The sequence below is a fragment of the Nansenia antarctica genome, assembly GCF_963989245.1.
Source record: "Nansenia antarctica genome assembly, chromosome: 2".
Classification (NCBI taxonomy): Eukaryota; Metazoa; Chordata; class Actinopteri; order Argentiniformes; family Microstomatidae; genus Nansenia; species Nansenia antarctica.
Genome location: NC_137675.1, coordinates 76,049,385 through 76,063,961, shown reverse-complemented (window position 1 = coordinate 76,063,961; position 14,577 = coordinate 76,049,385). Strand labels below are relative to the sequence as shown.

Below are 14,577 nucleotides of genomic sequence, written 5' to 3'. Positions count from 1 at the left end.
GAATGTAAAAACGTTGACGCTCAATATCTCTGAACTACCCTAAACGGAGATAGAACCTTATAATTCTAAGCTCACGACATTTCAATGATATAGAACTGTAGTCAACCTGCGTAATTAGACCAGATATTGATGCAAGACAGTGTTATTCCACTAAACTAAAGGCTGGGTGTTTGTTCATGGAGCTAACATAAGGTGACTCATCACGTGGGCACAGTTCACCACCTCAGTTACACCTGTCTCAACACCTGTCCTCTACATCAGTCACAGTTGCAGGCTGTCTGCCTCCGGTCTGTCCTACCTGTGGTAGAGCTCCTGGGAGAGGTGGTTCATAGCTTCCTGCCTCTGCATGTCAGAGGTGTGAGTACTAGAGCAGGAGGCGGAGGCGGAGGGGGGAGGAAACAGAAGACTGCGGATGTAGTGGAGTTCCAAGTGGTCCACTTTACCTGGAAGTACATCATAAGTTTTCCTAAGTCAAACTCTTGTTGCTAGAATACTTTTTTAAAAATATAAAATAAGAGGATTATGAAAAACAATGTTATTTCTGGAAAGTGATTGCTCTGATGGCAAGTACTGAGATTAACATTGATTGATGGAGGAAATGATAATGGAATTAATCTGCAGCAATAACCCATTACATAATTTAACTTTTTCTTAGGGGAGGTAATCTTCACTACACTGGCTACCCGCTGGTGGAATGACCTTCCCACGGCTGTCAGAACTGCAGGGTCACTCCCAATCTTCCGTCAGAGACTGAAGACCCATCTCTTCAGGCTACACCCTGCTCCTCCTGAGACATCGACTACCCCCCAGCACTGTGTCTCCTGAGACACCTGCTTTCCCCTATACTGTGTCTCCTAAGATTTCTACTTCCCACCGTGTACTGTTTATCCAGTATCTATTTATTAAGAAAAAATAAAAATAATAATCTGGCTTTCTTCTTCTATCACAACAACTGCCAATGGCCCCTGGCCTGAGCTAGATTACTCTTCATGCTACAACTGGTGAATTGATGATTCACTTGCTTAGTCAAATGTATCGAATGTAAGTCGCTTTGGAATAAGGCGTCTGTACATTACAAATGTAAATGTAAATGTAAATGTAAGAGTAAGTGTTTTCAATTGTCACCTTAGCTTGGTTCTCAACATCTGACCTCAGTCTCTCCACTAGATCCCGGAGAGACTCCTGAGATTCACACACTACAACACAAGACAGGGGAAGCAAGTCATTGAATAACCAGTGTTTGAATAACAAGCTAATTTGCTGTAATCTGATCAAGTCTGATAAATGCAGTGCCACCGATTGACACACATCATGAACCTACAAACCTTCAGCAGCAGGGGCCGCAGCAGCAGCAGTTGGTTCACTCTGAACAACAACAACAACCACAACAACAACAACAACAACAACAACAACAACAACAACAGTGCAGTGCAGTGCACAATGTAACTCACCAAGCCCGCTCGATCGTCCATGTCAAATGATAAGTTACCATTGACCTCGTCGAGGGGAAATCATAGGGATAGTTTTTATTTGATTTGGGTAGAATCTCACCGTACGTCACAATGAATGAGCGGGGCCTGCATAATAAATATTGTCTATCTATGTGGTGATTGGTTTGTGGATTATAAATTATGCGTAATATTCATTTTTGTAAGAATGCCATTTGCTGGTACTGTTTGAGGGGCGTGGTTTGTGGGCATGGCCATATGAACAAGGAAGTGTCCAGGAAAAGGGTTCAATAGTCATAGATCAGATCGATTAATATCCATTCGCGTTGGTTGCGACCCGCCATTAAACCAGAGACGACGAAGAAGAAGTAGAAGATTAATATCCAAGAGATTTTGACAGTTCATCTGAAAAGGGAACAACTAAAGAAGGGGGGGGGGAAAGGAACACAAGGTCGGTGGATATCTCTGCGAGGAGAACGTTAATGCTTCTCTTCAGAACGCACATAAACACAAACCTACATGCGTGTGTTGAAGAGAGGGCAACTTGAGCCGGCAGGCTAGCTGTCGAGCCAACGTCAACGTTTTAACTAACGTGTGTCAAATAATTCCATAGAGTAGACAGAGGCAATTTCACTGCTACTGTTGCCGTATTGATTTCATATGATCTTCATCAAGCAGTTCGTATTAAACACTTGAGTTGAATGCTACAGTAGCTAGAGGCAGCCAGGGTGTGAGTGCCCCTCTGTGATGACGTCAGTCCGCTTATCTATGAGCGCCGCAGGCCCCTTGAATGCTGCTAATCATACCTGCACACATGTGGACCACTCCAGTGGGGAAATTATGTTTTGAGAGAGGTTTCAGACGAGAGATACTCTTTCAGCTGAAGTGCAGGGTTATTGTACAAGAGCGAAGTGTGTAGGGTTGTATTTCCCATGTACCCATATTGCCAATAATCATTGGTATGTAATATGTGTCTTTCTTGCCCGTAAACATGACTGATGTCGACCCCTTCTGTCTTCCAGAGTGATTACCATGGCCACAGAAGGGGAGCCCACAGACTTGGTGAAGGTGCTGCACATGCTGGTGTTGTCTTTCTCGTGGGGAATGCAGCTATGGGTCTCCTTCATAGCAGGTGAGGAACGAGACATTACACGATCATGTGTATTCAATTAATGTTTGAATTGTAAGTGTTTGAGGCATTGAATCAGTCTCGTTCTCACAGTCAAATGCCTCTCGCTGTCTCTACCCACAGGTTTTGCTCTGGTGCGGAAGGTAACTCGACATACCTTCGGGCTGGTGCAAAGCAAGCTCTTCCCTGTCTATTTCTACTGCCTGCTGGCTAGCAATGTTGTCAGCCTGGCTGTGTATGCAGTGTACCACCCAAGAGAACTACTGGACTGGCATGAGAGTGTACAGGTCAGGCATTATAATTCAGGCATTATAATTCTCTCATCGTGTATTGTAAGATACAAATCGATTTAGTGCACGCTGCTCTATACAAAAATAATGAGGTTATTGTGTATACTCGTAGTAATGGTTATAGCTAGCTATAATGGCAGTTCGATAGACCTGTACTGTACCATACTAATTGATTTCAAAATAAATACTGTAACATCACAATTATGAACTCAGTTCATAACCCTTGTTAAAATAACTGTTGAAATCTTCTTCCCCTTTTCCTGCAGATGGTCCTGTACTTTGTGGCTGTGATCATGGTGGGCCTCAACGCTCAGTGGTTTGGCCCGGCGGCCACACAGGTGATGTTTGAGCTGCATGTGGTGGAGGAGGAGCATGGCTTGGGGAACCAGATAGGGCTGGGCAGCCAGAAGGAAGGCTACGCCAAACTCAAGGAGCAGGACCCCAAGTACAAGGCCCTAAGGAGGACCTTTGGAAAATACCATGGCCTGTCTAGTCTATGTAACCTGATTGCGTTTGTCTGCACTACCACCAACCTGGTGTATACAGCCCTCAATTTAAGTACCATTTAGATAGACTCTCAATAGGGTGATTCGTAACTTGAGATCTGTATGTTGCAAGGGGAAATCCTCCATTGGCATGTGTGGTTAATGTGAAAGCCCCAAGTAATGCTGGTATTGTTCAAGTTACAACTCACCACAGTTTTACATCCAGTACAGTAAGTGCCAGTAATTGTCTGATTGTTTCCGTTTCAGTTAAAAGAGACAGCTTAGCACTTAAAAGTATTCTTGTCTTTCGCTTTTTAAACATAATGTTGTCCCAAGGATGATATGATGAATTATGTTATAAAGATTTTCATTGACAATGATGATTACTCAAAGAATAGTAATCTCATATCCATATACCTGAGCCTTTGATAGAGCTGAAAAGGATGAAATTGTGAATTATTCTTTTTTTTACTTTTAATATCATTTTGTTTCTTTTAGATAGGACCAATTAATTACTTTAAACAGATCAGTGGATAGGACTCCTGCATTACCCAATTATTTGGTTTCTTTTGATTGTTATGTCAAGATTGTATTGCTTGTGCCTCCACTAGAGGGTGATGTCTGAATACAAATGAAGAATGCATAATTTTTTGCAATTACCAAGTGCCTCCAATGTACAATAGCAATATTGTGATAACATTTAGCTCTGGATTATCACTAAATTACATGTGAATGAACTACAGTTATGAAGATTATTACAAAGAACTTTCTAATTATTCAAAACGTTACATTATAGCTGTATTTACTGTCTACTGTGTATGTGGTTGAGCACCTTCTTTCACAAAAAGAAGTCAATAAAATAAGTACATAATTTTTATTATGGCATCTCAAACATTTGTATTCTCATTTTGTTGCATTTTGGACATTTTGTCTTGACTGATAGAATGGAATAGAATTCAGATCTAACTAAACACATCTACTATGATTAAATACAAACATGGCTGTACCATTTCAATGTTTATCCAAAGGTCAATATGTAACAATACAGCGCTCTGTTCACAAAGTACTCAGTACAGACTAAAGGAACACACACACAATTAAGAGAGAGAGGAGTTAACTTTGCTTACTACTGTATGAGATGTATACTACTGAAGAAACACACATCGCAATGACAGAACTATAGTCAACTTCTGTAACTGACTAGGTATCGCATCTGTGACTCAACACTGTTAGCCTACTAAGCTTAAGTCTGAGTGTTTGCTCTGAGAACGAACATAAGGTGACTCATCACTCAAGTGCTGGACTGGCATGAGACTCTGCAGGTCAGGCATGTTTTCATCTATTGTACAAAACTAATTGGTAATTGAGTACTCTGCTCTCTGAAAGAGAAACAAAGCAATTAAAATGTTCATGAACCAAGAGTTGAGCTGCTTCTCTGGTGAGGAATGGACGTGTCCTTCTGCTGTTTTAGAGGAAGAATCTGTAGGAGCGTGCTGTCGCTGTGATGTTCGCCGCGCAAGATAAGTGGTTGTCGAGGTTCACTCCAAGCTTCTTGGTTGTCTGGGAGGAGGTTACAGTAGAGTTCTCAACTGTGATGGAGATGTCTTGAAGAGGGCAGGCTTTCCCGGGGAGGAAGAGTAGCTCAGTCTTGTTACGGTCAAGCTTGAGGTGGTGGGCTGACATCCATGGCAGAGATGTCAGCAAGACACGCAGAGACACGTGTTGCTGCATGTGAGTCAGAGGGGGGAAAAGACAGAAAGAGTTGAGTGTTGTCTACGTAGCTGTGGTAGGAGAAGCCATGCGAGGAGAGACTTGGTATAGAGAGAAACAGGAAGGGCCCGAGGACAGAGCCCTGGGGTACCCCAGTGGTGAGGGCTCGTAGAGAGGACAGCAATCCTCTGGTAGGAGCGATCCAGACCTTCCTCAGACACAGCCTGGAAAACTGGAATGCTGTATTACCCAATATAGACATATTTACTCAGGGTTGTCACAATATGATTGAGCATTGAGCCTCTACTGTGCATGTATTTGAGCACCTTCTTTTACAAAATATAAGTAAATAAAATAAATACTTACCACTGGTTTCTTTGTATTTAGCCATCTAAAACATTTGCATTAATGTCATTGCATTTTGGAAAATGTCTTCACTGATCAATATAATCCAGACCTAACAGTTGGCGCCTGCCTCTTGAATGAACCAGTTCTAACTCCATTACTGGTGACGCACATGGAAACCAGATTTGAATGAATGGACCAGACCAGTAGCCTACTTTGCTGGTAAGCCACAGGAAGAGAGAGGAAGAGCGGATGTCTTAATTAAAGCTATGAATGGATAACTCAGCAACCAAAACATTGATAGCGTCAGAGTGAGAAAGAACAGAATACGGGGTGAATAAAGGGACCTTCCTGACCTCCATCCCATTGACCAAAAATGGTGGTTAAAAACCAGAATACAATTCCAATTCAGAACTTCAATATCAGTTTGCTGGTTGGGTATGTCCCCTTAGTTTTCCCCTCTCCAAACACATCTATATGGTTATATCAATCTGGTTTTACCATTTCAATGTTTATCCATAAGGTGATATTTAGAAATAGGATATAGGCCTTGCATTATTGAAAATGGTCACTGAATTAAAAATCCATTAAGAAGATACTTTATGCTTTTGATATTGCTCTTTGGCAGTACTGAAGAGCAAATTGATCCGATTTAGCTTCCTGTTTGCCTAGAGCTACTCTGTCAATACAGAAAAACACTCCCAGACCAGCCCTATACCAGCCCAGCCCTATACCAGACAGGCCCTATACCAGACAGGCCCTATACCAGACCAGCCCTATACCAGACAGACCCTATACCAGACCAGCCCTATACCAGACCAGCCCTATACCAGACCAGCCCTATACCAGACCAGCCCTATACCAGACAGGCCCTATACCAGACCAGCCCTATACCAGACCAGCCCTATACCAGACAGGCCTTATACCAGACAGGCCCTATACCAGACCAGCCCTATACCAGACAGGCCCTATACCAGACCAGCCCTATACCAGACCAGCCCTATACCAGACAGGCCTTATACCAGACAGGCCCTATACCAGACCAGCCCTATACCAGACCAGCCCTATACCAGACAGGCCTTATGCCAGACAGGCCCTATACCAGACCAGCCCTATACCAGACCAGCCCTATACCAGACCAGCCCTATACCAGACCAGCCCTATACCAGACAGGCCCTATACCAGACAGGCCCTATATCAGACCAGCCCTATACCAGACCAGCCCTATACCAGACCAGCCCTATACCAGACAGGCCCTATACCAGACAGGCCCTATACCAGACAGGCCCTATACCAGACCAGCCCTATACCAGACAGGCCCTATACCAGACAGGCCCTATACCAGACCAGCCCTATACCAGACAGGCCCTATACCAGACCAGCCCTATACCAGACAGGCCTATACCAGACCAGCCCTATACCAGACAGGCCTATACCAGACCAGCCCTATACCAGACAGGCCCTATACCAGACCAGCCCTATACCAGACCAGCCCTATACCAGACAGGCCCTATACCAGACAGGCCTATACCAGACCAGCCCTATACCAGACCAGCCCTATACCAGACAGGCCCTATACCAGACAGGCCTATACCAGACCAGCCCTATACTAGGCCAGCCTTCTTCTCTCCCTCACAGAGGTTGCCCCTCCCCTCTATTATTTTCCTGCAGATGCTGTACAATACACTGGATAGGATCCAATAGGCCTATCCTCCTGACTTCCTGGTTTATATACCAAATGTAAATACTGTAAATAGTAAACACTGCACCACACACTCTGAGTGAATGGTGTTTAACTGATAAGATGTTTTTAAGGTTTAATTGATTAGAAGTTTTGTATGGAAAGTACATAAAGGAAGAGCAGTCTCGACATTCATCGTTATATATCAATCCATAACGAGGAGTTGAAGAGCTGTCTTCTCCGTTTCTTCAATGGAGAGACTTTGCTTCCTCTTAGTTTCCTTGTCAGGCTGGATTTTCCACACCAGGAAGTTACATTGTTTAACTCCAGAACAAGTTCACCAAATCTCTGGTTAGGCGAGATTTTAAGTGAAAACATTCTCTCTATCTATTCCCTGCGTAACCTAAACCTACACAGATGGTGATACAGACAATCAGATGAGGTACGGGCAAGGGTGATGGGATGGGTGCTAGAGATACTGTGTTTCTGTAGATAATACAGAAACATTTTACGCTCTGCTTGATTTTTGGAATTCCTGAGGAGTGATGGCACACTAAAACACGAGGAACTGTCCGTATTAAGTTTCAAGTTTCAAGTTTATTGTTACACACATTACACAAGTGTAAGAGAGTAAAATTCTTAGGCTTTGGTTCATGACATTGCAGCACAAGACATAAGGCAATATTAAAAAGTGACATAAGGCAATATGAAAAAGTTAAGTAGTACATAAGTAGTAAGTAGTATAAGTAGTAGTCATAAGTGACCAAAAATAATATGACAGAGCCCCGCGGTGGTGTAGCGGGCTAAGCACTGGCCACCAGTGCATGCTGCCCACCGGGGCCGGGGTTCGTATCCCGGCTCGCCAGACCCAGATATGGCCGAGGCACATACGGGGAGCGGCATATTGGGCGGCCGCTCCCGAGGGGGGGTATAGGAATAGTTCCGGACAAGGATCCGTCGCGCAACAGCGCCCCCGGGGTGCCGGAATAACGGTGCTGGGCTCGAGGAGCCAGTCAGCTAGTCTGCCTGGCGGCCTCCTCTGGGACTGCCGGCCACGGGGTCGTGCGGCGGATCCCTCGCAATAGGCAGGGGATAATTGGATGCTAGGTTGGGTTCAATTGGCTACCAAATTGGGTGAAAAAGGGATAAAATCTGAAAAACTAATTTAAAAAAAATAAAAAAAAATATTTAATAATAATATGACAGGATATAGTATAGCAGTATCCGGACAATTTTCAGACAATAAGGCAATAGGCATAATACAAGATAAAGGTGACAATAGTACAGGTATGACAGGACACACTAGTGGTGCAACTAGTAATAATAGATAGTTCAGTAGTAAAGTGCCTGTGAGCTTAAGGTTTTCGTAGTCCGTATACATGGGGTGTGCTTGGAGCCTGATCACCTGGGGGAAGTAGCTGTTGGTCAGCCTCTGAGTTTTGGCCCTGAGGCTCCAGAAGAGGCCTCGCCTTTTGGACGGCACCGGTTCGAACAGGCTGTGGTTGGGGTGGCTGGGATCTTTGATGATCCTCCGGGCTTTGCTGACACACCGTTTGTCGTATATCCCTCTGTAGCGCTGCAGTTGCCTCAAGGGACTGTCAGGGAGTTTCGTCATCCTAATTCAGTCAGAGAAATTATGAACACTTGGAAAAGTGTTATTTACAGTATGTTTAATCATGGCCAAAATTGTACTTTGATTGGTCTACTGTACAGACAAATACAATCAGTACTTCTTATTTGGGGAATAGAACTCACAATGAACCGATCAGCATAGTTCTAATTATCTGCAGCCCAACCCTGCAGTTTGTATGCTAAATAAATGATGAGTCTGGCATACTGCAGATATCTATGCAGTCCTATTCAGGACACTGGCCCCGTCTGAACATACAATATTGGCCTATAATCCAAGTACTGTAGGCTACATGGCAATAACGTGCCTCACTCAAACAACACAACATTACAGATTGTGTTCTTTATGTAGTAAATGAGGAATCAGGGTGTGTGTGTGTGTGTGTGTGTGTGTGTGTGTGTGTGTGTGTGTGTGTGTGTGTGTGTGTGTGCGTGCGTGCGTGCGTGCGTGCGTGCGTGCGTGTGTGTGTGTGTGTGTGTGTGTGTGTGTACCCCACTTTGACATAGGATCACAAAGCCCTCAGTGTGAGTTCTTCCGCTGAGGGGTGGCCACTCCACTCCACTGACTGTGTTGCGCTCTCTCACGGAGGGCGCTGCTTTGTACACATCGAGATCCGGGAGTTGCCTGTTTCATTCCGCAAACGCTCAGAGGGAAACGGTGAGACGAGGAAAGCCGGAGGCGGAGAGATCGATTGTGATTGTTGAAGACCACTTTTAGGGTAACTTTCACTCTTCACCTGAAAGGAAATAACATTGTAAGCGACTCACGAATTAGGAACCGATAAGGAAATCCCGTCCTCCCAGAAGGTAAGTGTTTGGGAAAAGTTTTGTCATTATTTCTTTTCCTCCCATCCAGCTCCTTGACTTCCTTATCCGAATGAAAATGGTTTGGCTGCACTGTAAACTTGTTTACACCCGCTCATATGGACAATGTTGCTATAGTTACTGTCCGATCGTTTTAAACGTTTATAGGCGTAACACGCAATAAGGAGAGCTTACAGTTAAGGTATCAACAATGAGTCCTCTGGCACCTGGGGCACTTTGAAGTGCAAACGACAGGTTGTCGAATTTGTCTGCATATCAAGTGACAATAGACAATTGGCTCATATATACATTTCAGCCCCAAAAAGTAAACTGATATTCACAAACGAATAGACCGTATTCATTTGAATATCATAGATGTATTTCTCACCTGTTTTTATGACCAGTGTTTTGTGTTGTTGGGGGCGAAGGGGAACAGATGTCGACAGATGCCGACCAATCAATAGAGCTAATTCCCTGCAACGGTCGTCTGGGACCTTACTCAGCAAACAGTGCCAAACGAGAGACCTCACCTGGCCAATTTCACCATAATGACCTCTATTTGCTTTAGTGGAGCTAATGCTTCTCCGGTGCATTAAACGGCCCCCCCCCCCCCCCCCCCCCCCAACTGTACTAAATGGAGGCTGTGAGTGTGAGTGAGAGAGATCTCTCTATCCCATCAGAGATGTTCTTCTATTACTAGGTTCCCCCCAGCTAAGTATGGCAGATGGCCTGGCCTTGCGTATCGTTATCAAATTCATCACCCCTCTGCTCCAAGTCATCTGATAATGTACAGTATGTCCACAAAGTGCTGTTGCCCTCTGTTGCTCCCCGACAACTTCTACAGATTCCAATCACTTTGGTCGGAACTCTGAACAGCAAGAGACAACAACCATCTAGCTAAGTGAATACCGTATTGTGTGCATAGCATGTACTGTATGTAAGTGTTTTGAGGGATATCGTTTGATGCCACCAGTTTTCACTGATTTAGGATAATAGGAAAACTTTAATAGTGTTTTTATGCAATATGGCTGACTGTCCAGTATTAGTCATTTACTCTATAGGTTTACTTCCAGTATACTGTATGTAGTTTGTTTTAATGGTAGTGGTGATTTATGGGAAGTTGCTGTATAAAGTGTGTTTACATTACAGTAGGTAGGCTATAATAATAATAATTATTATTATTATTATTTATTACATTTCTAAATGCATTTCACAAAACAAGAATAATCTCAAAATGCATAAAATACAAGATACATTTAAAAAATATATATATATATATAGATAGATAGATAGATAGATAGATAGATAGATAGATAGATAGATCATCAAAGCAAAGTCTAGGAGGAAGGGTCGGCCAGCCGATAAAGACGGCCTGTTTTAAATGCTAACAGTCTGTCATCAGACTCCGACTATTCCATTCATTTGCCTCCAGACTTCTTGAGCTGAACTACAACGGCCCATGACATGTGACTGGGTTTACAGCAGGCTTAAGTTCTTCTGGTTGGAACAGAACAGGGGGAAATAACGTATGATCTCTTGTCAGGGTTTCTCGTGGATGCCTTGCACATGGTGTTGCTGGATCTACAAGGCCCAGAGCCATTTCCTGTGTTCCTATTTCCTCTCCCTCTTCCTGAAGTGTACACTCATCCACTAGCCTATGTGGATTTAAAAGCATGGGATTGGTGTAAGTGCCCATTGGTTACACCAATCCTATGCTTTTGAATCCACGCAGGGTAGTGGACAAGTGTTTCCACTTCATGGAAAAGGAAGAAGAACGTGGACCCAGGGAGGGAATGGCTTTAGACCCTTGAAGTGGTGGTCGGATTTAAGGTCTGACTGGTATCATGTGATTAGGTATTATATTCCAAATGTTTTGAGAGGGAATGATAAAAACATTTAAAAAATAAAAAAGCTGTTTTGAAGATGATGATGTTTTGAAGAAACCCAACTGGTTGCATCCTATAGCCACATATTCCTCTTGTTGGTAAGTGGTTAGGGTTAGCATTATTAGTCTTTTGGATAGATGTTTCAAAACCTGAAATTGTGCAAGGTCCTTGTGTCTGCTCTGCCTGTTGTATGAGGTGTTTGCCAACTAGTTACAACATCTTTTAAGAAATGATGGTCATAAAGATGCACATTATAAGTAGGCTATGTCAATTTGGAACAGGTGTCATAGGCTTCCAGTAAAGCTATAGGCCCAGAGTGTTCTATAAGAAAGAGTGTTTCTCATAGAACATTGTTACATTTTCTGTCGGCCAATGCCAAATAGTTCCATTATACCAACGTAGAATGTTGCCAGGCAACCAGTTGTTAATAAAAAATAAAAATAAAAAAGGGTAAATCAGGAAGTTTAACCAGGAAGCTATATGGAATTATAGGAAATTGATTGGTGCCATTAATATACAGTGAGAGAGTGTTGCTTTCATTGAACAAATTAACTGCACACCTGCGTAACCCATGCATAAGTAAGGATTATTAACTACACACACACATTTTAATCATTTATTTATGTCCACATAGAAACAAGTATACAGGGACACAAATACTGAAGGCACAGATGGGATGCATTCACAAACAGACATGGACAATGTCTTTCACATACAACAGGACAAGACTCACGGGTACAAGTAACACCGTCTCCGCCATATATGGCGGCTGCCAATAATCGCAGAGACAGAGCAATACTTGCTGAGCCTTTTTGCTTCTCCCTTGGACATTCCCAGTAGACGTAGTCCTCTGACAACCAATCTGTGCACATGTCCAAGACTGCCAAATATAAAGACTAATAGCGTACACCTATAGCCTAGCTCTGAGATGGTATCTACAAGCTGCTGGTATTTCATGACCGTAGTCATGAAGGCTTCCTCTAGGCTTATATCAAAGGTGCATGCTACCTCTAATACAGACACCTCTCTGGACTCTTCATTAACAACAACAACATCTGGTGTGTTAGCAGACAACTGTGAAAAGTGACATTGGTCATTACAGAAATTGAACATAGATGCATTGACACAAGCATGTGTATACATTTTCACTGTAACTGGGAAGTGGAGTGATATGTCCTTTACTATAAGGCTCACAATTCTGTCATGACGTGCTATATACATTCCTTTGTAAACATAACAGCCATTCAAGATGTGTGATAGTGTTTCTGTAACCTGTTCTGTGGTGTGGTGCAAGCAATGAGGAACCTGGGTGGAAGGAAACCAAATAGAGAGGTTGAGTCTGGTAGGAAGGACTTGTTCTTGGCGTGTTTTTTTAGAAAAGAATGAGAAACAGAGTGATCAGCTGTGGGAAGACATGCCAGTTTTCCCTGGAGTGTTGCTTTCATTGAACAAATTAACTGCACACCTGCGTAACCCATGCATAAGTAAGGATTATTAACTACACACACACACACACACACACACACACACACACCAACACCACTCTAATCACCATTGGCACAAACACAGACAAAGATTAAACGAGTTTCCCCACTGTCCTCATCTCCATGTCCCTTTGTTGTGTAATATCTGCCCCTCTGGACTGGAGAGGCCTGTGTTAGTGCTTGTGCAGGCTGTGCCCGTGGCTGAGTGAGCTGGCCTGGCCCACTAATGGCTCTGGTGGTCTGTCTGCTTTGTTCTTCTGGGCTCGTCTCCAAGGAGACGCCGCTCATCAGAGAGAAGCGATGCTGTGCAGCACTGATAGATCAGCTGGGGGGAGAAGGAGGAGGAGGGGGGGGGGGGGGGCAGATGGGAGAGGGAGAAGGGGGGATTCCTGCCCTCACACCCTGGCTTAGCGGTCGTTATTCCCTCCCACCGTTAGGAATGGCTGACACTAAAAGGTCTTAATGATGTGTAACCCGATACCTGCCCAGAGCCAGATGATGCTGCAAGACCAGTTACTGAGTTGCAATAGCTGTCATTCTGACAAAAGCAGGTTTGAAAACAACTGACTTGGTTTAATTATGATAATAATCCATACACATTTCAGAAACCGGTCCTCGACTAGCTCTTTATGATGATTTAAGTTATCAGCCTTTGAGAGGAGTTGATACGAAATCAAAATCCAGTCCCAAGTTCTAATCTTAGAGAAGGGATAATAATAATAATAATAATAATAATAATAATAACTTTAATTTATATAGCGCCTTTCAAAAAGCCCAAGGACGCTTTACAAGGGAATGATCGGACAGACAAAACAGAAAACAAACAAAGCAAAACTGAAAAAGGCCTTGGAGAACAGATGGGGGGGTAGTGGTGGTCTAGTGGATAGTGAGTTGGACTTGTGATCGGAAGGTTGTGAGTTCAAATCCCGCCTGAAACCACACCACTACTAGTGTGCCCTTGAGTAAGGCACTTAGCCCTCAGTTACTCCAGGGGGAATGTCCCTGTAATTCGTAATTGTAAGTCGCTTTGGATAAAGGCGTCTGCTAAATGGCAAAAATTAAATTAAATTAAATGAGTTTTGAGGGCTCATTTGAAGGAGTCCAGGGTGGGGGTGTTGCGGATCACTGTGGGGAGGAAGTTCCAGAGGGTAGGTGCGGCCACGCTGAAGGCTCTGTCCCCAAAGGTCCGTAGGTTGGTGCGGGGGGTGGATAGCAGGCCCATGTCTGCGGACCACAGGTTCCGGGAAGGGGTATGCTGGGGGAGGAGGTCAGTTAGGTACTGGGGGGCGCAGGCGTGGAGGGATTTGTAGGTGAGGAGGAGGATTTTGTATGTGATGCGGGACTTGACCGGGAGCCAGTGGAGGTGAATGAGGGTGGGGGTGATGTGCTGCCAGGGCTTGGTGTGGGTGAGGACCCTGGCAGCTGAGTTCTGCACGTACTGGAGCCTGTCCAGGGCTTTGCTGGGAACCCCGAACAGGACTCCATTACAATAATCCAGACGGGAGGTGACGAAGGGATGTGTTGATTTTAACAATACATGGACAGTAACCATTTCTTGCCGTTTGGGGGTCAGTTGAGATCCTCACCTACTATTGTACGTTTTCACCTGACTGTACCAACCTTTTGGTGTACATGACATGAAATACAGAGAATCCTATTATGGTCTGGTTTTGAATTATAAATTGT

General features: G+C 43.9%; 1 protein-coding gene across 2 annotated transcripts; it reads left to right on the top strand.

Annotated features, from left to right (window-relative positions):
- The first annotated feature begins 1,749 nt into the window (after window positions 1–1,749).
- tmem205 (transmembrane protein 205) lies at window positions 1,750–4,238 on the top strand. 2 transcript variants are annotated; one of them, XM_080524218.1, is made up of 4 exons: window positions 1,750–1,899; window positions 2,471–2,580; window positions 2,701–2,864; window positions 3,134–4,238. In XM_080524218.1, the coding sequence occupies exons 2-4, from the start codon at window positions 2,481–2,483 to the stop codon at window positions 3,434–3,436; spliced, it is 567 nt and encodes a 188-aa protein (XP_080380344.1). In that variant the 5' UTR covers window positions 1,750–1,899; window positions 2,471–2,480; the 3' UTR covers window positions 3,437–4,238. The 2 variants fall into 2 exon arrangements, with proteins under 2 accessions (XP_080380344.1, XP_080380345.1); XM_080524219.1 differs by lacking the exon at window positions 1,750–1,899 and adding an exon at window positions 2,328–2,359.
- The last annotated feature ends 10,339 nt before the right edge of the window (window positions 4,239–14,577 follow it).